Source organism: Seriola lalandi, unplaced genomic scaffold (genome assembly GCF_002814215.2).
Source record: "Seriola lalandi dorsalis isolate HSWRI2012SDOR001 ecotype SW California unplaced genomic scaffold, Sedor1 jcf7180002054689, whole genome shotgun sequence".
Classification (NCBI taxonomy): Eukaryota; Metazoa; Chordata; class Actinopteri; order Carangiformes; family Carangidae; genus Seriola; species Seriola lalandi.
This window is the reverse complement of record NW_019525242.1, coordinates 1,546,315-1,570,046: the sequence shown is the minus strand read 5'-3', so window position 1 is coordinate 1,570,046 and position 23,732 is coordinate 1,546,315. Positions and strand designations below refer to the sequence as shown.

The 23,732-nt window shown below is 39.6% G+C and overlaps 2 protein-coding genes across 2 annotated transcripts in view; both read right to left on the bottom strand.

Moving 5' to 3' along the window:
• obsl1b (obscurin like cytoskeletal adaptor 1b) overlaps nucleotides 1-22,515 on the bottom strand; it is a 35,175-nt gene extending 12,660 nt beyond the window's left edge. Inside the window, 21 exon segments of the mRNA XM_087178471.1 lie at nucleotides 802-1,077; nucleotides 1,175-1,450; nucleotides 2,025-2,297; nucleotides 2,403-2,678; nucleotides 4,823-5,098; nucleotides 5,343-5,618; nucleotides 5,786-6,064; nucleotides 7,941-8,216; nucleotides 10,044-10,319; nucleotides 12,968-13,085; nucleotides 13,088-13,419; nucleotides 13,592-13,864; nucleotides 14,773-15,048; nucleotides 15,290-15,565; nucleotides 15,748-16,023; nucleotides 16,198-16,464; nucleotides 16,575-16,886; nucleotides 17,006-17,266; nucleotides 18,012-18,281; nucleotides 19,665-20,783; nucleotides 22,214-22,515. Coding sequence (XP_087034597.1) covers nucleotides 802-1,077; nucleotides 1,175-1,450; nucleotides 2,025-2,297; nucleotides 2,403-2,678; nucleotides 4,823-5,098; nucleotides 5,343-5,618; nucleotides 5,786-6,064; nucleotides 7,941-8,216; nucleotides 10,044-10,319; nucleotides 12,968-13,085; nucleotides 13,088-13,419; nucleotides 13,592-13,864; nucleotides 14,773-15,048; nucleotides 15,290-15,565; nucleotides 15,748-16,023; nucleotides 16,198-16,464; nucleotides 16,575-16,886; nucleotides 17,006-17,266; nucleotides 18,012-18,281; nucleotides 19,665-20,679 — 6,160 coding nt within the window. The 5' untranslated portion in view covers nucleotides 20,680-20,783; nucleotides 22,214-22,515.
• LOC147818143 (uncharacterized) lies at nucleotides 10,330-12,953 on the bottom strand. Its single transcript, XM_087178472.1, has one exon. It carries the CDS (start codon nucleotides 12,312-12,314, stop codon nucleotides 10,746-10,748), a length of 1,569 nt encoding a protein of 522 aa, XP_087034598.1. The 5' UTR covers nucleotides 12,315-12,953; the 3' UTR covers nucleotides 10,330-10,745.
• Nucleotides 22,516-23,732: the final 1,217 nt, after the last annotated feature.

Here is a 23,732-nt window from a genome sequence, read left to right as displayed (position 1 = left end):
TATATATATATATATATATAAAAATAAACTTGTTAAAAGGATATGTAATAAAAGCAGGAATTTTACAGTTTAACAATAAACTTTATTGTCCAAAATGACATCAGTGCAATGAAACGGTAATCTTCACTTGGAATTAAATAAAATAACTATAACTATAAATAAAAACATTAGAATAAATATGTATTTATGTTATATGTATATATTTAACAAAGGGTCAAATGCACATAAAATGCTGCCTATAAAACCTGATTTGACTCGAGCATTTCCACTGCATTATTGCTTCTTAATAAAAGTATTCATGTCAGCGCCTTTTGGAGAATATATGTGCCGATACCAATATATCTGTGATAGGCCAAAATCGGCTGATAAAATTGTCTGACCGATATATTGGTCAGGCTCTACAATGCATGATTTCTCAGAAACGAAACTGATATAATTAAAACTGGTTGCAATAACATAAACCTAAACTATGAAGTCGGATTGTTTTTCCCCATTCTTTATTCCCATTTCAGTTTTTTCTTTATCTGATATTGCTAATGGTACAAAAGCAGAGGATGCCCATGGATAATTAAAAACCCTGTAGTTTCATGTTATGACCACCAGATTTAGTTATTTAAATTTTGTCTCTAAGAAATCATGTTTGGTCTAAATACCTCAACTACGGGGCATTGTTATGAAGAAGCAAGTAAGAGGTGCGAATCAATTTCAAAATGTATCTTTTGTGACTTTGAGGGCTTTATAGCATAGCCTTTCAAAAACATATCTGGTTTTTGAGTAATACCTTGAAGTACAATAACATACCTTGCACGTTCACATGGAAATCCATCACATCGTCTTTTGCATCACAGACATATTGCCCAGCATCCTCCACTGTTAGACAGTGAATGGTTAATTGACGCATAACACCATCTTCAAGGACGGTGATATTTCTGGAGTCTTCTACTTCTTCCCCATTTTTCTTCCAGGTGACTTCGGCATTTGATCTTGAAACTTCACAGTCTAGAACCACAGTCTCCCCAGCCACTTTCTCTACTCTACTTGCAGTCTTCCTTGGGCGTAAGAAGCGAACAGGAGGCTCTAAGTATTCATAAGAATTTGTGTTAGAAATGGATAAACACAGACACAGCAACCCATTAGTTGACCTATAGTCTCCCCATTCTTTAGTATTTCTTACCTGCTATGTTTACAAAGAACGTCATGGAATCGTCTGCTGTATCGCATACATATTCTGCTGAATCTTTGACAGTAGTTTCGGGTATAATAAGTCTTCTGTAGACACCATCCACCTCCAGAATAAGGTTGTCATTCTCCTCCACTTCGAGTCCATCTCGATACCAGCGCACCACTGCATTGGGCCGTGAGATCTCACAGCTCAGTACCATCCTCTCAGAAGTTTGCTGGCACAGTTCCATTTGTGACTGGCTTGGGGATACAATTCGCACTGGAGGTTCTGGAAATGGACATTTTGACATATAGCATATACAGTATAACACCTGCAGCAATGTCTTTAGATTCATCTTTGATTCTCGAGGAATCAATAAACCACTAACACTGACAATGTTAACGACATCAGTATGCTTCAGATGTGTTCAGTTTGTGATCAAACTCCGTCCCCCCACAACTTTCCAGTGTTAGAATTGGAGAGCTGAATTTGAAAATATTTGTAACCTTCGGAAACTGACAATCCAACAAGCATGCCCACTGTACATAGCAATTGGCCAGGTATGTGGATCGAAGAAAGTAGAAGAATTTGATCTTTGAAGTCATAACTCAAGCTCCCTTTTTTCACTTTTCATTACCTTTTTGAGTTTACAACTGAGTGCAGTTGCCTTTAAGAGTAGATTGTCCAAAAGTGTGTACCATTTATACAATTAATGTTTTCCTTTAGACACATTGAGATGACACTTCGCACTAACCTGTTTGTTGGATCATACTGATCCCTTATGATCTACACAATGTGCTTTTTGCTGTTACGCTACTGAGACAAATATACATATGTATGTATATAGTATTAGGGGTCTTACCTGTAATACTAAGGTGAAAGAATATTGAATCATCAGCTGTATCACAGACATATTCTCCGGAATCTTCGACTCCACTAGAAAGGATTTTCAGTCGTCGATAAGGACCCTCAATCTTGAGCTTGATGTTCTCGCTCTCTTGCAGCTTTTGGCCATCTTTGTACCAGCTGACAACACCATTGGGACGAGACAACTCACAGCTAAGAATAATTTCATCAGGGACGTGGCGGTCAAGGTGGACATCCTCTTTAGGGTAGATTATCATCACTGGAGGTTCTTTGGAGGAAGAAAAAATGAAATTGAAATGTGATCTGAACATTAGTCTTCACAATCAAGGTAAATTTAAGTACATTTTTATACATTTTTTATGAAATGTATTACCTCGTATTGTAACCTTGAAGATTAAAATGTTGTCTCCTGCACGGCATGTGTATGTCCCTGTGTTGGACAGTTGGGCTGAATGTATAGTCAAATTTCTTTTGGTGTCCTCTGCTTGCATTGTAATGTTATTGCTTGGTTGCATTTCAGTTCCATCTTTGTACCACTGGACAAGACCATCAGTCCTCGATACTTCGCATGACAGAACAAGCTGTTCTTTTTCCACAACACTCTTGAAAAGGTCCTCCTCCGGGATATCAGCAAATGTTACCGGTGGTGCTACACAAAACGGTACACAAAAGAAGTAAGTTGTTGCTTGAAAGTCGAATTTATGGTTTATGCGCATGCACTCAGTAGCTGTAAAGACAGGTTTTCACAGCTTAGACATGCTGATCTCAAGCCTTGCTATATCTAGATGACAACTCCTCATAGACATCATAATCATCTATGGCTGTTAATCCACTTTTGAAACAAACTGAAAAAGTTAATTAAAGCAGTGCACTGATGTAATGCAACCATGGATGTGTGTGTGTGTGTGTGGGGGGGGGGGCAGCAAACTCATCAAAATACATGCCATTTCTTTATGTCTATATCTTAAATATGAAGCATGTATATGGAAAAGCTATGATGGATATGATGATTGGCCTTGTTTTTAGATATTAGAGGTCATGAAGGTGTATAAGACTCTACAGTGACATCTTGCCAAGAAAAAGCTAAGCATATCACCTTTCACCTCCACATAGATATCGCTGAAATCTGAATCATCATCATCATCATCATCATCATCATCATCAGTTTTACAACTGTACACCCCAGAGTATGAAGATGTGGCCGACTTCATGACCAGTGTCCTCTTATTGCCCTCTGAATCGATTTTTATTCCCGATTTTGGCAAGATTATTCCATCCTCATAGCAGCAGGTCTGGCTTGCCAGGTCTGAGATCTCACAATGAAGTTTGATCACGCTGCCTGCTTCAACAGACTTGTTCCTCTCAGCCTCTGGAACAGCTGAGAATCAAACCGGTGCTATAGGAATTTCAATTCATTGAACAGTAACCAGATAGTAATCAGATTTGCTATGCTATACTATGTAATGTACATGGATTTACAGGCTAAAGGCTGTAAAATCTGATATTTGGCTCCAGATTGAACAGATGGTTCAAGAGTTGTTTGGTTTGTGCCTACAGAGGTTGACAGTGAGATCACTGTTACTTTAACATTGCTAGTTAGTAGGCTCATATACAATCAGTGAGACAGTATCATGGAACATGAATCATTCTAATTTCAAATGACTGGTTTTAACTTTGTTCAAGTTCACTTGGCAGCATGTAAATGGCAAAACATGGTTTATTTTGTTTGCTTTCTGTTTATCTGCAGGTTTGTCTGTTTGTTTATAAATTTTTGGATAATACAGAGCATGTAGATCAATAATGGCCTTTCAGAAAAGTAGGTCTGCAGCATCTACAATTCATCCTTCAGAGGTCTCACCAGAGTCACACAGTGAAAAGAACAACAGTCTGCGCTGCATACTGGATTAAGTGGCAGAGTTTGACATGGTCAGAAACTGGGAGTAATGTGGGCACAACTACTTCCATAACTGCTGGACTTGGCTGAAAAAGCTGTAAACACAACACTGACATAGTATTACCCCTTAAAGCTGTTGCAAACATTTTGCCTAAGTACACATCCAGCAGACAGAGCAAATGTAGCATTCATTTAGAGTTGTATTTGTGTCCTTTTTATACAAAACTCGAGTCCAATATTCACCCTCTTTTTACTCCTGTTCTGGTCTGCACTAACTCCTGAAGTAAATATCTGGCACTTTAGATGCTAAATGCTTCGGTATGTTCACCACCTAGACGCTAACTTTGACTGTCTGTTTTTCACTGTTGGCAGGTAGTGTACTGTCTACTTATCTGAGCTTTTTGGCTCAAAACAGTTCCCTGCTACGGAAACCATAAAACCAAGCTGAAAAAACACTAAAACATCACGTCAGATGATAATTATCTGTGGTTGGTTCCAACAAGTGACACCTTTCACATTACATATGATAATTTGATCCATTGTCAATATACAAATATTAAGAAGTTTTAAGCCTGAAAGGGCCTTTTTAAGTATTTTCTTCCTAGGGCGAGAATGACATTGAGCTGCATATCACTGCTGGTACATAATAATTATTCATTTTCAATAATCTTTGATCCCTTATGTATTTATCCATGCTCAAATTTAAACTTTCAAAACATTAAATTGTCTATAATGGTCTATATGTCCACCAGAATCATAAAATGTACATAATTAAGTATTAGTACACATTATCTTAGAATATTGTAACATAAAATTTTGGAAGCCTGAGTTGTTCTAGTAGCCAAGCATTCATTGAAAGACGTTAGTGAGTCTGACAAAGCTCAAAATACTTAGATCACCTGCAACATCCACCTTGAATTCTATATGGTCATCTGCAGCCTCACAGCTGTACACCCCAGAGTGTGTGACTTCTGCTGATTGAATAACTAGTGCTCTCAGATTTTCTTTTGTCTGGATTTCGTATTCACTCTTTGGAGGTAGATGTTCTCCATCCTTGTGCCAATAGACCTGGGCAGTTGGCTCTGAGACTTCACACTGCAGCTTAATTGGGCAGCCTGCCTCAACAAATTTGTTTCTTGCAACCTCTGGAAGTGCTGAAAACCTCACAGGAGTAGCTGGGGGATATCATAAGAGTAATGCAGAGCACTGCTGTTAAGCTGTCAGAATGTCATTAAACAAGTAGTGCTATGCACATGAAACATTTTGTTTAGCTCTGTTTTCATAGTGTTACAAAAATACTATACTTTCTTTAAGAGTAATTGTGCAAAGAAGTGTACAGTTAAGGGTAATTAAGTACATGCTAAAATGTTTAGCTCACATTAGAAGCTCATTCATTCAGACTGAATACAAGAAAATCACCTTCGACGTCCACATGGAATGTCACAACATCCTCAGCGAGGCTACAGCTGTAGAGGCCAGCGTCAGAGACCTTGGCCGAATGAATCATTAATTTTCTGAAGCTGCCATCCCTTTTCATATCGAGGCCTGTTTTGCAAAAAAGCTCCACCCCATCTTTAAACCAGGAAACCTGGGCAACAGGGTCTGAGACCTCACACTGGAGAATAATTGGACAACCAATTGCAATCGTCTTGTTTCTTTCTGACAGGGGGACTGGCATGATCTGTGGCGATCGGCCTAAGAGAAGGAAATAACAAAGGTTTTGTACAAGAGGTCACTAACATTGGACAGAGCACATGGCCCTGCCAGTAATACCACGTTCTGATGAACATTCAAAACTACCATAGAATAAGATGGAGGTGGTATGTATGCTAAGAATATAGTAAGGATAGAAAATAAATCACCTTTTACGTCCACTTTGAATGTGACGGTGTCATCTGACGTTGAACATTCATAGGTGCCACCATGTATGTTTTCAGATGAACAGATGAGTAGTTTCCTTGTTAGACCATCTGACTGTATCTCCACATTGTTTTGTGGCAGGAGTTTCATTCCATCCTTGTACCAGTCCACATGAGCAGAAGCATCATGACAGAGTTCACAGCTGAGGACAATGGGAGTACCTTCTTGAACGGATTTGTTCCTGTCAGTCTCCTGAAGCTCTGAGAACTTCACAGGTAGTGCTATAAGTTTCAGATGTTACAAAAAGAGTATCTTAATAAGCTTCATAAACGTAATTTCTTGAAGTAATTAAATATCCAAACTACTGTATATTCCGTTACAAAGATTTCAAGATAGAAACTGAAATTAACCAAAGCACACAGAGGGCAAAACTCCTTCAGAACGAAACACATTTGACAAAACAACATAAATACAACAAATGACATCACAAAGACTACAAGTAAAACATACATTATTCAAAAGCGCAAGAATCAAGAGTTATCCGCAATAATTGTGCACTGACATAAAAAGCACAGACAAAAATAAATGGGTAAGACACAAACAAGAAAGTTACAGTGTTTGTTTATGGCAGTGGTTCCCAACCTTTTCCAACTCACGGCCCACTTCTCAATAATGTTGGTGGCCCACATCTGACCCCATTACAATATGGATGCGAAATAATACGTTCTCAAAGCACTTTTAATTTTAAATAATGGTCAAACATTCAGGATTGAACTGAAAGCAGGGGGAACATGTAGCAAACTCAATTTTTCCCTTTACAGCGGAGAGGTCACTTGTTGATTCACCATCTTTTGACTATTTCCTTTTAATTTTTCCTGTTGCTAACCAGCTATCCATTTTAATACACCTCAGTTTTTCTCATGATTGTAATCTTAAGCGCACAATCAGGCTGAGATAGAAAACAAATATACCAAGTGGTCTGGCCAGTGACAACATAAAAGTTCCTGGTACACTGTAAGTACACTGGTAAATCTTAGAGTTAGGAACGGAGTTTTTAAACATGTTTAATGTTTTTAAAGATCATTTGATTTTAAAACATTTAAAAACATTTACATTTTTTTTATAGTTAAATTTTTTTGTCATGGGCAGCATGGTGCTGCAGTGGTTAGCAATGTCACCTCACATTGAGAAGGTTAGAAGGTTCAGAGAACCCGACGCCTGGGGCCTTTCTGTTTGGAGTTTGCATGTTCTCCTTGTGCCTGCGTGGGTTCTCTCCAGGGGCTCCGGCTTGCTCCCACAGACCAAAAGACATGCGGGTTAGGTTAATTGGTGACTCTAAATTGCCCATAGGTGTGAATGTGCATGTGAGTTGTTGTATATCTGTATATGTCAGCCTTGTGATAGACTGGCGACCTGTCCAGGGTGTACCCTGCCCTTGCCCAATGTCAGCTGGGATTGGCTCCAGTCCCCCCGCAACCCTATAAGGAAAAGTGGTATAGCTATATGGATGGATTCTTTTACCAAAACTGTACTGTTTTGCAAGCGATTTGTCAGCCCACTTGCAATACCTTTGTGGCCCATCAGTGAGCTGTGGCCTACAGGTTGGGAACCACTGGTTTATGGTAAAGGAGCAGTATTCAGTTAGTGTCTTTAATGAAAAAGAAATAAATGCTAGCTTTCTTAAGTTATTGGACATGCATAAAAAGAAGCTGCATTTTGAAGCTGAATGTTTACTAACATGTTTGGAGAGGAGACATCCTATATTATTTATGTTAACCTTTGTCAAAAACTTTTATTCTTTAACTGACATGACACGACATGCAATGACAAGCTAAAGTTGCACATTGAAATGTACTTAAATTTTGCCTTTGTTTTAGTGATTTATTCATCAACTTGCAGAAATCATTATTGTTGTTGTTGTTGTTGTTATTGTTGTTATTGTTATGATTATTATTATTATTATTATTATTATTATTATTATTATTATTATTAGAGGAAATCTGTAGCTTTTGGATTTTTAGAAAAGGAGAGGACCAAGTTTGGGAAGTAGAAAAATGAACCATTTTATGTTAGGTAATGAGACTAGCGTGACTTAATCAGCATAACTGCTATTTGGTTAGTTGGCAGTGAAAGCACCACAGAGTTTCTAAGCGTCACCTTTTACTTCCACAGCAAACTGGATGTCATCATCCTTTGACTCACAACGGTATATGCCAGTGTGAGCCTCCTCTGCTGATGGGACAACTAGACTCCTCAAATTTCCCTCTGACTGGATGTCTACTCCGCTCTGAGGTAGGAGCTTTGTTCCATCCTTGTACCAACTGACTTGTCCAGTGGCATCTGACAGCTCACATTGTAGAGCAATAGGACAGCCCGCCATGACTGTCTTTTTCTGGTCCGCCTCATGTATAGCTGAGAACTTCAGAGGTGGAGCTACAGGATTGGATGTAAAATAGAATTGGTCAATAAAATGTACTGTAATTAACCAAATTAAGCAAAGCACAATCCTGAAACTAAAGCCTCCAGCTTTCAACCCTGTCTCTTAGGAATTACTTTTAAAAGTAGTGACTGACAGGAACATGTGTATGAAGTCGCTGAACTTTTTTCCCTAACCTTAACCAAGTGCTGTGAGTGCTAAAACATAACTAATGAAATGCTGTAGTCACGGCAAGAAACAACTGATGTTTTGGCGGAAAACAAATACATTGTCTGAACATTTTACCAATAACTTCAGTATCAAATTGCAAATTAAGAACATATTATGTTAATAGAAAATGTAACCTAGGCGCAATTACATTTCCTACAAACCATATTTGTTGTTGCAGTTTAGTTGTATAGAAACATAAATTCTATGAGACAGGGCTGCAGTGTCACATTCAACCATAAAAAATATAAATAAAAGTATTTTATCCTACCTAACAGCTTTCATTCATTATTTAGGCTACAGCAAAAGGTGTGGCTTTAAATTTATATTTTGTACAGTACAACACTGAAAACCTAGTAGATCATTAATTCATTCATGTGAGTCCCATAAGTAAAGTTTTATCTACAGTTTTTTTTTTTGTTGTCTTTTGTAGTAAATCAAAATTTTTGTACGACACATTTGGTGATAGCTTATGAGTCTGTAGGATGATTAGGCCCAGATAGTTTTCTGCCTAAGGCAGAAGGTTAGAAAGTTGGAGACACTCCAATGACCAGTCATCTAACTTGGTCAAGCACAAAATGAATGGGACTAATGAAATCCAGGCCACCTGTCATATCCCATTCTACTTTTCTACTCTGTTGGTTTGACTGTGAAAGAAGTTAGGGTCAAAATATCAGACTGTGCCACAACTACTTGCTTCCACACTGTGTTCTGGACACTAATCACCCTCAACGGTTGCCATCTTGACTATGTAGTGGAAGGGGAGAGACCACCAATGTATTAGGCGACATGGAAATTAGGCTGTCAGAGTCTGCGCCAAAGGCAGCTTAATTTCCATTTTGCATGAAATCACAGGAGAGTGAAACATTCACTTTTAAGTCACAAGTGAAAAGCAGCTGGTTGAAATTTTGGTGGGCGACAGTCACGGTCACATGATGTAATCATCTTTTCGGGTAAGTGCCGAATGGCAGTGTTTGATTAGAGACAACACTACCCTGTCTGAATTTGTGCGCTACGCCAGTGAGTGTATATAGTATACACAGTGTACTACATGTCAGTGTACTTACAGAAGCATGCAAATTGAGAAAGCAAAGGTTTTACCATGCCAAAGTGATTAGTTAAATGTAGACTGTCATTACATTAGTGGGTAGGTTTCAGTTGGGAACTTGCTGTGTCTAAGGGTTTATTGATTTAGAGGCAGAATGAAACTAGAGCCAAGGTTCTGCCATATTTTACCTACTCTCAAGCAGCCACTTTAGCAGCTTTTTGCTATGTTATTGTTACTACAATACTCACACACTGTGATTTTGGTGTGTGCAAAGAGTACAGTAATGCAGCTCACAGCTGAGCTCTCTTACTCTGTCATGTGATAACTTACAATAACTTGACATCATCCAAATAGTGGTAAAGAGACCAGGTGAATATTTTATGTTTTTCAACTCTACGGCAACATCCTAATCTTTGTTTTGTCTCTTTAAACTATAAACTTGTCTACCTTGATTCTTTTCATCCAAGGTAATACTATTACAACTTACTATCAGCAAACAAAAACATTTGGATGCACTTTACCCTCACTAAAATCGATTTGCAGAACAGATGGAAACAACTTTTGTCACCTTTAACATCCACATGAAACTGCATTGCATCATCTGTTGTCTTGCAGCTGTAAATCCCTGCATGAGACACCATCGCTGACTGGAAAACCAGTGTTCTTATGGAACCCTCTGCCACCATGTCTTGCCCAGCTGCTTCATGTAGTTTTATTCCATCCTTGTACCAAGTAACTTGAACATTAGGATCTGATATCTCACATCGTAGTACTATGGGTTCACCAACTTCAATGGACTTGTTCCTTTCAGCCTCACAAAGTGTTGTGATTGTCACAGGTGGAGCTGGGGAAGTTTGAGGTAACACCAGGAGAAAATTGCATCACTATGACTGAGTACAACAAAAAATTATGCTTTCAAACAACAGAAGAGCAAAATCTCAAATCAAGATTAGTCATGCCAATAAATCTGAAGAGTTAAAATAAGGCATTATAAAAGATTGTCTTCATGTTATATTAGTAATCTAACAAGAGGTATCTTTGGTTAGATTTGAGAAAACTAGGCATTCGAGTTAGGATTTTAAGCTAATGTATTTACTCTTTCCCCTATTTGTAATATTCCTCACAGACCACTCAAGCTCAAAGGTTTATTAAACTAGGTTTAGTATGAACAAAATCAAATAAATTGTCAAAATGTCAAGGATTGCGAAAAGCAATCTCTTCATTTTACACAATGTCAACATTGTGCCCGTCCATTTTTTGTTTGATAATGCTAACCATTTAAATCACCTTCAACAGCCACCTTATTTGCAGTGACACTGTCACTCCAGTGACTGTCACATGTCCTTGATAGATAGATCTCTTCTGATTGGACCGTAGATGCCTGCTTGATATAGTAAGGCTCTGCACACTGAGTAGATGATCTTTGCCCAGAGTTAACTGTGCTGTCTACTTGGTCTTCTGTGGCCTCCATGGTGTGATGACATTTTGCTTGGACTGCTGTGGCCTGCATGGACTGAGACAGCACTTCTGACTGGTTAGGCACTGCCTGTCCTGTGTGATAGAGGCCATCCATTCTGGAATATGCAAGCTGTCCTAAGTTGTAATGCTCCCCTGGTTGGACAGTTTCTGCCTCTTTAGAATTATACAAGTCCAATGATTGAGGAGATGTAGTGTCGGGGAAATCACTGAGCTTCTCTGACTGGACTGGACTTGATGTCTGTAGGGGTCTGTTTGACCCCTCTAACTGGTCAGCTGCAGTCCATAAGGAGTTACAGGGCCCCTCTGAATTGACAGATTCAGTTTGTGAGCAATCAAGAAGCTTCTCTGACAGGGCAGCTGGCATCTGTTTGGACCTACAGAGCTCCTCTGATTGGACAATTGAAGTCTGTAAGGATTTAAAAGGCTCATCTGACTGTGCAATTGTGGTATGTAAGGATGTGAAGGGCTCCTGTGATTGGGTAGTTCCAGTCTGCAAGGATTTAAAGGGCCTTTCTGACTGGACAGTTGCAATATGTAAGGATGTAAAGGGCTTCTCTGACTGGACAGTTGTGGTATGTAAGGATGTAAAGGGTTCTTCTGATTGGACAGTTATGGTATGTGAGGCTGTAAACGGCTCTTCTGACAGGACAGTTGTCGTATGTAAGGATGTAAAGGGCTCCTCTGATTGGACAGCTGTGGTATGTTGTGATGCAAAGGGCTCCTCTAGCTGCCTAGGTGTAGTTTTTGTGGAGTTACAGAGCCTTTCTGAGTTCACTGTTGAAATCTGTAAGTGGTTAGTAAGGTGTTCTGACTGGGCAGTTGAAGTCTGCAGGGGGCTCCCTAGCTCTGACTGGAAAGTTGCTAACTGTATTGAGCTATGTAGCTCCTCTGATTCAACAGTTGTAGTTTGTAAACGATTACAAAACTCATCTGTCTGGACAGCTGTCTGCAGGGAATTATCAAACTCTTCAGATGGACCCTCTGCATGCTGTACATAGTAAATTAATTCCTCACCTTGTGATTCTGTGGACTGTTTAGTGTAATGGTGTGTGTTAGGTTTGACTATTGTTGGCTTGGCAGAGTTACAGTAAACTGGAGGTTGTCCGTTTATTGTTCGTTGATTGTCGCAGAGCTCCTTTGGCTGTTTAGTTGTAATCCCATCTGTTGTATATTCATATGTTGACTGAGAAGGTGGCATAGGTCCAGAATGATCTTCATTATCAGTATCTCCTCTCTTGCCACCAAAGATGCCAGAATTGCATTTTGAGGAAATGCAGATAACTTCAACAGGATAAGCCTCTTCGGTGGACTTGTTCTTCTCTTGGTCAGAAGAGAGCCTTGGCGATGTAGCTATAAGCATTGTGATGTACACAGAGAAAGGTTTTCAGTGGTTGATGGTGTCAATACTTCTTCTCATAACAGAATTTTACATCAGTGTGGGTTAGCATGGAGTTATGGGATAATCCATTGCAAAGACAAACAAGAAAGTCGACCAGGCTTGGTCTGAGATTGAGGTCCTATATTTCCCCTTTCAACTGACTCCTTATCATGCCATCAATCTCTCTACCAACACCTTAAAAACCTATAAAGTACGTTAATTTTCTTCTCTTTGATAAGAGTTCGTTGTCATTGCAACGGGGAGAGGTTCGGGGCAGCAATGTGAATGAGAGGATCTGGTGATGAATAAGACATAAGATGGACTTAAAGAGTTGTAAGCTGCTTGTTACAAGCAAAGATGGCCATTAAAATGAAGAATGAATTGACAAACACAACATATACGTTAGTATGAGGAGCAGCTACTCAGCTACTAAACACCCACATATTTCATTAAGAGCCAAAAACTGCAGGAAATGACATGAGAATTGGGATGACAACGTCACAAAAAGCAATTGTAAGAAAAGAAAATACAGATGCCGTAGATGATTGAGATAACAATAAAATACACCACTATTGTTAGTGGCATTTATGTGCTGGGTTAACATGGATGACTGATGTTTAAATATATCAAATCACCTTTGACATCCACAGTGTATTGGGCAGATGCATCAGCTATCTCATCAATCTCATCACCATAGTGACAGTGCTCTGCTGTTTGGACAAAGCCAAAGAGAAAACAATGAGCTGCGTGATAGCTTCATGTATGTGACTAAATTCTTGATTCTTAATTGTGCAGGTACATTGTGGAACACCACCTTTCATGTCCATGTTTGACTGTGAGTCACCAGATGTTTCACAGCCAAACCTCTCATCGCCAGACAAGTCATGTGACTGGAGGGGCAAGGCTTGGATGCTGCTCTGTGATTCACAGTCAGCTTCCATTTTGGGGTAGATCTGGGTTCCATCTTTGTACCAACAGGCTTTGGCAATGGGATCTGAAATCTCAAATTGCTGAACAATTTGGCAGTGCTCTTCAGCAGACTTGGTCTTCTCAACATCAGGACCAAGCAGATATGTTGGAGATGGCACTACAGACAATCATTGGGGGATAATTTCAGTAACATTATCCTAGATATTAGAAAAATGACTTAAGAGAGATACTGTCACAGATATCAGCTCTGTATTGTAACAACAAGAAGAGGACAGACTAAAGGAGTTAGTCATAACTAACACAGAAAACACACGTACAAAAAAAATCACCTTGATTTTTTACTATCAATTGGGCAACATCATCTGCTGTTGCACAATAGTATGCTCCAGAGTTTGAAGGATGAGTTGGTTCAATAACAAGGGTCTTCTTGATGCCTCCCATTTCATAATCAGGCTCTCTATTAGAATCATGTTCTTTATCCCTCTGCCATGACATATGGACAGCAGGGTCTGAGGTTTCACATGTTGGGTCAGTGGAGCAGGCTGCCTCAAGTGACTGCGTCTCCACAACGTCTGGTGAGGGCGACACCGGCAACATTGGAGCTAAAGATGATGATTCATATTATAAATGTGGACTTAACAATACATATTAAGACTCTAATTAAGAAAGGGGTTATAGGTTCAGCTTCCCCAAGCATGGGAACTAATCCGTTATATCAGACCAAAAAAACGCACATTTTCAAGGATTACATAGATATTATCATTTTGTCAGTAGAGATTAATTTTACCAAACAGAAACCATTACAACTTCACACAAAACACTACTTAAACACAGACAGACAGGTATGCATATTGTAAATGTTAGGTGCATTTAGTCTCCATGAAGCTCTACTATTTGCTTTAAGATTCAAAATTTTTATAAAATATCACCTTTAATATCCACAGTGAAGTGGATAGTGTCATCAGAGGTTTCACAGCTGTATAGCCCTGAGTGCAAGAGCTCAGCAGATGGGATAATGAGTCTCCTCAACGTGCCATTACTCTGTATATCCCAACCACTCTGCGGGAAGAGCCTTACACCATCTTTATACCAGCAGACAGGCACAGTGGAGTCTGCAACCTCACATTCCAGCTCCAAAGCTTTGCCTGCTTCAAGTGACTTGGTTCTCTCAACGTCAAAGATAGTAGAGTACGTCACTGGTATAGCTAGCATTGGGAATTCAGGACAGCTAAATAAAATCAAGACTGTGGAAATGGATACCTTACAAAAATGTAACTGCTGAGCAGAAGATGAAAGGGCTTTGGAGACTTTCAATTCAGGGAGAGCCACAGCAGTCACAAAACAAATGATCATAAATAGGAATCACCTGGTGTGTTAACAGTTCTTTAAGCTTATGTGCATGAAACAGTCCTTCAAACAACTTAGAGTAGAAGCGGGGATTATTAGTGGCATCTAGAAAGAGGAGGTGGGGTTACGATATAAACGCACAAGATAAAAATTGTAAAATCACCTTTGATCTCCACTTGAAACTCCATGGTATCATCCTGTGTGGTGCATCTGTACACACCAGAGTGGCACAGCTCTGCAGACTGAACAACTAATGTCCTTGTGTTGCCATCTGAGTGGATTTCTATTGCAGAGTTTGAAATGAGCTGCATTTCATCCTTGTACCAGCAAACGTGGGCCTCAGGATCCGATACCACACACTGGAGTACAATAGGACAGCCTGCTTCGATCGACTTGGTCCTCATTTCCTCAGGAATTGCTGAGAACTTCACAGGTGGAGCTATAGATATGTTTAGATCTTATGTCAACCTCATGCCAGCTGTTTAGATTATTCATAAACTATTTACTGACAACTAAACTACTGAACATGCTGAAATGCAATGTAAAAAGGTGACAGCTTAGCTGCACTTTGAATAATTGTTTAGAAGAAAGGCAATAGACAGAATTCAAGGGTGTCATAAGAGTTATTTGCTTTGCTAAGGAGGTTAATATTTCACATTGCTTAAGGTAAAGCAAATCACCTTTGATGTCCACACTGAACGTGATGGTGTCACCCTTTGTCTTGCAGCAGTATAACCCAGAGTGGAAATATTCTGCTGAATGCACAATCAGTTTTCTTGCCAAGCCGTCAGTTAGAATTTCTACTCCATTTTGAGGATGGAGCTTGGACCCATCTTTGTACCAGTGCACCTGGGCAGAGGGATCTGAGAGCTCACATTGTAAAACAATGGGGCAGCCTATTGGGATAGTTTTGTTCCTCTCCACGTCTGGCATTGCTGAAAACCTCACAGGCGGGGCTATGGATATTTTAATGGATAGTTAAATTGTAAAAATTATATGTTTTGATAAGTCAGACTTTAAAAGAGGACTAAATGCATTTTTTAAATTAAAAAAAAAAAAAAAGACAAAAGTGGTCAATGTGATAATAAAGATGGTTAGTCTCTGTAAAAGACACAAGTAAGAACCTCACTCCACTCACCCTCTACTTCCACATTGAACCTGATGACATCATCAATGGCATCACAGCAATACACCCCCGAATGTGAGAACTCTGCTGACTGGATGACAATTCTTCTCATGGTGCCCTCTGATTGGATATGAAGACCCTCCATTGTTTGTAATTCCACCCCATTCTTGTACCAGTGCACTGGAGCTGCAGGGTCTGACAGCTCACAGTAGAGCACAATGGGATTCCCAATTTCTACAAATTTGTTTCGATCCATTTCTGACAGTGATGAAAACTTGACAAGAGGAGCTGCAAACATTCATAAAACAATGAGAATTTTCACTGGGTCTCGTGACAAAGGATAATGAACTTTTTGTGCACATTTGCATTACCAGATTCCAGTCAATACCAAAGAAATAAACAAAAACACAAAAAGACCAACCAAGACGAGTACTCAAGAAAATTGACGACACACACACATACCTTGAATGTACAGTGCTGCAGAATCCCGGATACCATAGGCAATAAATGTAATCTCAGCGCCGTTATCTGTATCGCGTACTCCTCGGATGCGAAGAGATTGGTGTGTTCGTGACCGACGCATGGAATAACGTTCATCCTCCTGGAGCTGTGTACCATTTAAGAACCATGTACCAATAACTGATGCAGAGAGCTCAATGGAGAAGATGGCATCTTGTCCCTCAGGCACCAAGGCATCCTGTAAGGGAGCTTGTATTCTGGCCACAGGAACTAAAAAAGGGAATCCATTTGTACATGATTTAGCAAGCAATGTCTTCAACCAAGTTGAGTTTTGATTAATAGAGAAATAAGTACAATTGTTTTAGTATAACAGAACTTACCCAAGTGAACAGCTCTGGGGAACTCAACATTGTTGCTCTTTCCATATTTGTTTACACTGCAAATGCGAAATCGATAATCTGCCTCACATGGTACACTGTCACCAAGGATCTCCACAGAGGTTGCAGAGTCAGTCGTGAGGCACTGTAACCATTCCTGTGAGCCAGTGCCCACCTCCTGACGCTCAAGCACGTATCCAGACGGAGGGTTCTTTCGTGAGTCCTGAGCAGGAACCCATGACAGAAGAGCAGCATTTGCACGCTCTGTGTTGATCTGCACACCCACTGGACAACTGGGAGGACAATGTCTGGCCGCTGAAACAAGAAAGTCCATCATTCAACAACATCCCTTTTTAAATGGAATAACTGATACATGTTGAGCAATTCCTAAAACATTCCATTTTGAATGCTGTAATTTAGACAAGGAACCCTACCTTTCACTCTTAACTGAGAGGAAGTCTTCGATCTGCCTACAAGGAAAGTCACAAGGCCAGAGTCTTGGGGCATTGTATTGACGAAAACCAGAATGTGAGTTCGACCAAAGGATTTAAGAATGGTCTGATGGGTTTCACGCAGCTCTATGCCGTCTTTGTACCAGTGTATGTCCATCTCTTCTTTTTCCACTTCAACACAAAAGGCAGCATTTTCGCCTTCCAGGACATCCACTTTTCTTGGAAGCTTCCGCAAAATTGTACCTGCAATGAGACACTTGAGTGAGTGATTCCTTAGCACAGTAACAGGACAAGGAATCTGATTATCTTGTGAAAAACAAGCCCTACAAGTTCAACGTCAAAATACATTGATTAACATTGTTCGAAGGAACTATGTTAAATATTGGTAGGGAATGGGAAGTGACCAACATTTTGTTGATCCATCCAGCTTTCAGACTATTTCTTCCTTTGTCCCTGGTGGACAAGATTCCTTCATTGACTATACACATATGTTGTTATGGGCATTTGCTAAATGACTGCTGTCATTTTTAGGACAACAGTGAAGGACAACAACTTTTTGTTTCCTGTTTTATGCCAGCTGTTATTAAATTTACACTGGTAAAAAAGCATTGATGAAAAGTAACATCATACAAAGAGAGCTTTCTAAAGTCAAATTGACCTGACAAAAATTGAGACATCAGAATTTATGTTCAGTCATTACAGTTTTCATCTACAAGGATTTACCTTTTCTTGCTTGCTACAGAGGAGGCGAGAACAATAGTGATATTGTTTGATAAGCACTAAGATTTTGGTCTTAAAACAGACAAACTTAGTGTTAGGATTGTCACAGTTTATATAAATAAATATACATACATCAATTCCATTTGACCAAAAACTGTACTCACGATACCACATAGTCTGTAAATGAGACCATGCTGTTGTTTTATCATGTGAAACAGTTTGCATTGTCCTTGTTAAATAAAGCTATTGTTATTTGATCCTGATTTACCTTTTACGGCTACCTCTGCAATGCTTCTACCACCGTCGGGCATCTCACAGAGGTAAATCCCATCATCGTCAACTCCGATGTCACGGATAGTTAGTCGCCTTTTTGTTCCCCACTCCTCCATTCCATATTTGGCCCCTGGCTGCAGCCGTCTATCCTCCAGATACCATGTGATGGGAACAGAGTCCTCTGGAACTTCACACTCAAGAACAGCCAAATCTCGTTCCCATACTTCCAGATCAATGAGAGGCTGCTTGAACCGCACAGGCGGCTCTGGGTAAAGGAGGAACAACACCAGTGTGATTAAGCCAATGTAACGTCTTCTAATATACTGAAAAGACAGGCTTGAGACATTCATATATACTTCTGTCTATCTAATGATATCAGTATCACTTCATTAGTATACATTCTACAGGCAAGTGAGCCCACCAAAAACTCATAGTACACCATCTACGTCGTTCTAGTGAACACTGTAAATTGAAATATATTTAGCAGCAAATTCCAGTGAAGCAAACAAGATGAGCAAAATCATGAGACAAGTGGCTTATTTAGTTGAGGAATGGAAAGGTCATTAACACATCAGGGTGTTAGATAGGAAATAAACTGTTTGTAACTGACACCATCAGACAGTACCAGACAGTTGTAAACAAAAGAATGTGGACTATATTTAGTATTCTGTGCACATAGCTTGTTATTTCCTTATCTTATTGTTTCAACAAATCCAATTAAACACTCAGACAACTGCTTAAATACATTCACTCTCTTCCATTTAAATGACCTTTAAATCCACCATCTAGCCACCACCTACCATTCATCCTGTTACTTTCTCTATCTCTGACTGATACAGTACAATACTTTATGTTGGTGCCATGAGTTTGGACTTCTCTGGGCCATGTGAGAAATATGATCGCCTTCCCAAAGATTTCGATCACATGGACACCTCTCTAGACCTTTCACAAGCTAAGTGACTTTGCAGACATCTCCCTGCTGTTAAAGTCCACCTCGAGCTCAGATCAAATTTCAGATCATTAATACATTTCATTAATCCTCCAGTGGACCCGGGATTGGATTGCATTTAATCGAGCTGATGTCAAATACTTTGATTACTAATTATATTTACAGCTCACAGGCCTGCTGACCTCTCCTTTTATGAATTTCACTGACTGATGATACAAGGCTATATATGTGACATTTACTTGCCTTAACTAGTCCTTTAAAGCAAAGCCTTTTACTGAAGAGATTAAAACAGAACAAAATATAATATTAATAATGTAAAGGTTTGTACCTTTTTCTAGTTACAGCTTCATAATAATGCTTGTAAGCTTTCTCTATAATGATGCACACTAATTAAGCAATCTTTTACCCAGTTTTATTTTAGGAAAGCATCAGTATACTTTGATAAAACTTTTAATTTTAATTTTGCGTTGGCTCTCTGGACTTATCCCAATAAATGATCTCAGAGAACCTTTTTGGAGACATCTCACTGACATCATCGTAATATCAAATAGATAGAAATCTGATCCAAGAACAGACCAGACCCTCACTTACTCATTTACTCATTGAAAATACATCCCAGGCTAGAACTGTGTCTGTATTTGCTCTTAAAGCCATAACAAAATTCCTTTAAATTTAACAAAATGAAAACTCTTGACTTACCCTTTACGGAGAGGTGTACGGCACTGAGGGTTTGCCCTGCAGTATTTGATGCAGCACAAACATAAACTCCGTTATCCTTCTGCTTACAGTACAGAACTTTAAGTGTGAAGTATCCTTCTCTGTCCTCATATAACAAATAACGCCTTCCAGACAGTATCAGCCTGCCGTCTTTCCTCCAAATTATTTCTGGTTTGGGTTTACCAGTCACAAAGCAGCGGAATTTGGCATGTTTGCCCTCTGTCACTGCAAACATTTTTACTTTAGTTGACTTAGTCATTGTGTCATCTTTGAGTCGATTTGACACTTGCCTACCACTCTTCTGTTTTCCCTGGTAGGCTTTCCAGTGTCCATTTGTGTAGCCATTGCGATTTCCATCTTCCTCATGTCCTGGCCCTGCATCAACAAGCAAAACAGCCCCTGCCAATGCTTCCCCAAATTCATTCCTGGCTTTGCATGTATACACACCACCATCTGGTGCGCGAGTTTTAAAGATCTTGAGCTGGAACCATCCACCGTCCTGGTAGCTCACACTGAAATGTGTGCTTTCAAATATTTCATTGAGTTTCCTGCCATCCTTTTCCCACACAACTTCTGGTCGTGGGTTACCCCAGAGCTTACAAGAGAAGACAGCATCTTCTCCACGACCCGCACGCGTGGAGAGGGGCTTGATGAGGAATCGTGGCTTATTTTCCTCTCTTAGCTCCATCTCTTGTGCCTCACCTTCCACCTTTAGTGTGGCCGCTGCATATGTTTCCCCAATGCTGTTCTTTGCTTTGCATATATACTGGCCACTGTCTTCTGTGGTCACAGCTGAAATGATGAGGTTGTAAACATTTCCGTCCTCAAAGACCCTATATCGTCCTTGTGGGTCAATCTTTTCATTGTTTCGCTCCCAGATAACTGCAGGCCTTGGATCACCACCAATTTGACACTTCAGGACTGCATCAGTTCCACTTTTCACCACCACAGGTCTTGGATAGGCCAAGAAACGCGGTGCACCACCAAACACATCCATTTCTGCGTCTTTGTTACCTTCACTTCACCTTAAGCAGTCCAGGAGAGCAAGACGTGGCAGTTATTTACTGGGCTAAGATGGTCCAACTTCTGCACTGCAAATTTCTAAAAAGAGAAATAACAGAGAGATTACTTGTGCATATGAGATAATACATATATAGTGGAAGTAATTTATTCTAACATTTGAGACAGATCATTAAATCTTAATTGAATAACTATATTAGATTATATTTTTCGCCTCTGTAATAAGGAAGTGAACCCATATATTTTGGAAGGGGAAAAAAAGCAACTTCTCATTCAAACACTCAGTCTCCACGCCTTTTACATGCACATGTTTCAGCACAAATGGATTGTACGATTAATTGAATTAGATCTGTCTGCATGAGAGAAAAACACAGACTAGCAATGAGAGGGGGACAGCCTAGTCCTGTTGCAACAGCGGCCACAACACATAGCCAGTACAGCTGGTGCTGTATTTCAGTGGGAAAGTGCTTAATATAGCAAGTCCTAAATAAAGACCTGCGAGGGAGTGTGTGTGTGTCAGGTATCACAAAGACAGCTCTGAAACCCGCGTGCTCACACAAACACCAGCCGAAATCATAGTCTGCCCACCCAAGAGACCTTGCAGTCAAAATATGCAGAGCCCCTATCACACCCTTTGTTGGCAGCTCTGATAGAGAATGCTTTCTTTTAAATGTCACCATTAAAATTATTTTTCTTTCATATTAATAGACGAATCACAGTCACACTATCCTAGAGACTTTTGTTTATACTAGAGTTTGTTATTCCCTCTCTCCCATTGAAAAGTATGCTCTCCTTTTGACCATTTGTATAATTTTTATCCTTTCCCTGTCCCTAAAACTTTTCCTTGATGAGCTTCTGAACTTGACATGATTAAGTTGATAAATATATTCTTAGTCCTCCTGAATATAGGAGACAAAGTTTCATATCTCAAAGAAGATAATATCACACAGGATTTCTTTTGAAGGATAGTTTTTACTGAAACATTTAATAACAATAAATCAGTGCTAATAATCATAATAAAATATTGTCATTCAAACACAAAAAAAAAGTGCTGTGTTCTTTCACAGCTTCAAAGCATTGTTAATCCTAATATGAGACACATGACAACTAAATAAGAAATAAACCCTCTATTTGATTATATTATTTCCTGCTATCACTAAATATTGTAGGTAAAAAGGAATTTGGTCTAAATATTGATGTTAAAGTTTAAAATAGCAGCATTAATTAACAATTGCTTACTTAAGTTAAAATTTAACTGAATATTGATGGGAAATTATTTAATATAATCTCTGAATATATTATATTCTAAGTGGGTGTTTGAATGTTAACTTGCTTTCTTGCATTGCGAGATGTTTTATTAACAAAGTTTGGACATTGCGTCGAAAGAGTCTTCAGTATTCCCTCCGGAGGTTTAAAGAGAGGAGATTAACCCCTGTGTTTACTTGTCTGATTTAATTGGAATGACCTCTGCCCCTTGTGAAGCTGTGCCGTGTACCCCTCATATGACCTACCTCGCTTCAGTCGCCAGGAACGACCGTCAACATACATTCCGCACTTGCAATCTCTCTTTGAGTTGAGAAGCAATGCCACCCGTCTCCTGAAGGCTGAGTAATGTCCCAAGTTGACTTCAGATTCAGACACATGCTCTCTTCAAAGATCCCAAGTTCCACTCCAGTACATGTCTGCAACTGTCTGTGCGGTAGGAAGGAGAGAAAACAGAACTTCAGTATCCATACCAGCTTCCCATTTAACAACTTCAGAGTGGTCCCCCAATCTTTGTGTCGTTCAGGCCGTGGACACCCCAAGTGTCATTGTTCGTGGAATACCATTAAATGCTTTTGCAGCTGTTGCTGTCCCCTAAAAATACTGACTGCCTCGATGACAGCAGTGAAGATAAGTCAGACACTTCCATTCACTTGCCAGCAGGGGCTAAAGATAGTTCAGGTGGCCAGTGTAGGGGGGACTGCTTAGCTTACTTGAGGCTTTGCAATAAAAATCTAAGGACAAGAGCAAGCTTCTGGTCTGTGTTATTTGTATCACAAATTATAGCTCAGTTAAACATGTCTCAGAGTACAATACCTGTAATTTGGATTTAAATAAATACATTAATATACTTTATATCTAATATCCAGAGGACCTCCACCAGTTTTGCACCTGAATCTTTCCAGAAACATTGTGAATACTGTATATGGTAAACCCTTTTTTGCCACTATACTAAATATAATATTGATATGCTTGCTGATTACAGCAGCATATTTACTGGTTATTAGTTTTGTAAAGATGAGAGTATGGTATATTGATATATATTCACACAAGCTTCAGTCGGGTCAGCTCATTGCATTGACATTTGCCACTTAGTCAGCCAATCAGGGTGAGCCAGGACAGTCCCATGGGGTTGCCCCCTCTACTATTCTTCAGCTGTGGATGGAGGCGCCTACAGGCCAAGGCTCACTAAGCTGTGTGAGCAGTGAGTGCTGCACCAGGACCCTCTCACTGGCACCCAAATCTGGCTTTGCAAACTGCATGAACACATTGTTTCACACGATGATGACTGCTCATTTTTAACTTGTTTTTTTCTAAATAGCAGAAGATCCAAGCAGCTGGATTTGTTTTGAGTGTCCTTGTGAGCTTTTACTTTGCTAGGAGTGTTGCCACTGCTGTGGGCCATTTCATGGCGCTTTGCATATAGCTGTGTCTGTCTTCATCTCTGCTTGAAGCTGGTGGCTCAAAGCAACATAAGATGCTACTAGCACTACTACACTACACTACACTAGCAGAACATGACAGAATCTCTGAACAACTTTTGACAGTCGAGTTGCATCGTGGGTAAATAGAGGTACCGGAATTTGACAAGGAAGAGGAATGTGTGGCATGAAAAAGATTATATCTCTGGCTTTGCTGCAACAATTTGAATCCTTTTTTAAAACTAAGACAAAAAGACTGTTCTTTAACTCATCATTTGGCACAAGCTGAGGCTAGACTGTTGGCTTCCATATTTTTGTCGGACAACAACCTAACCATGAATATTAA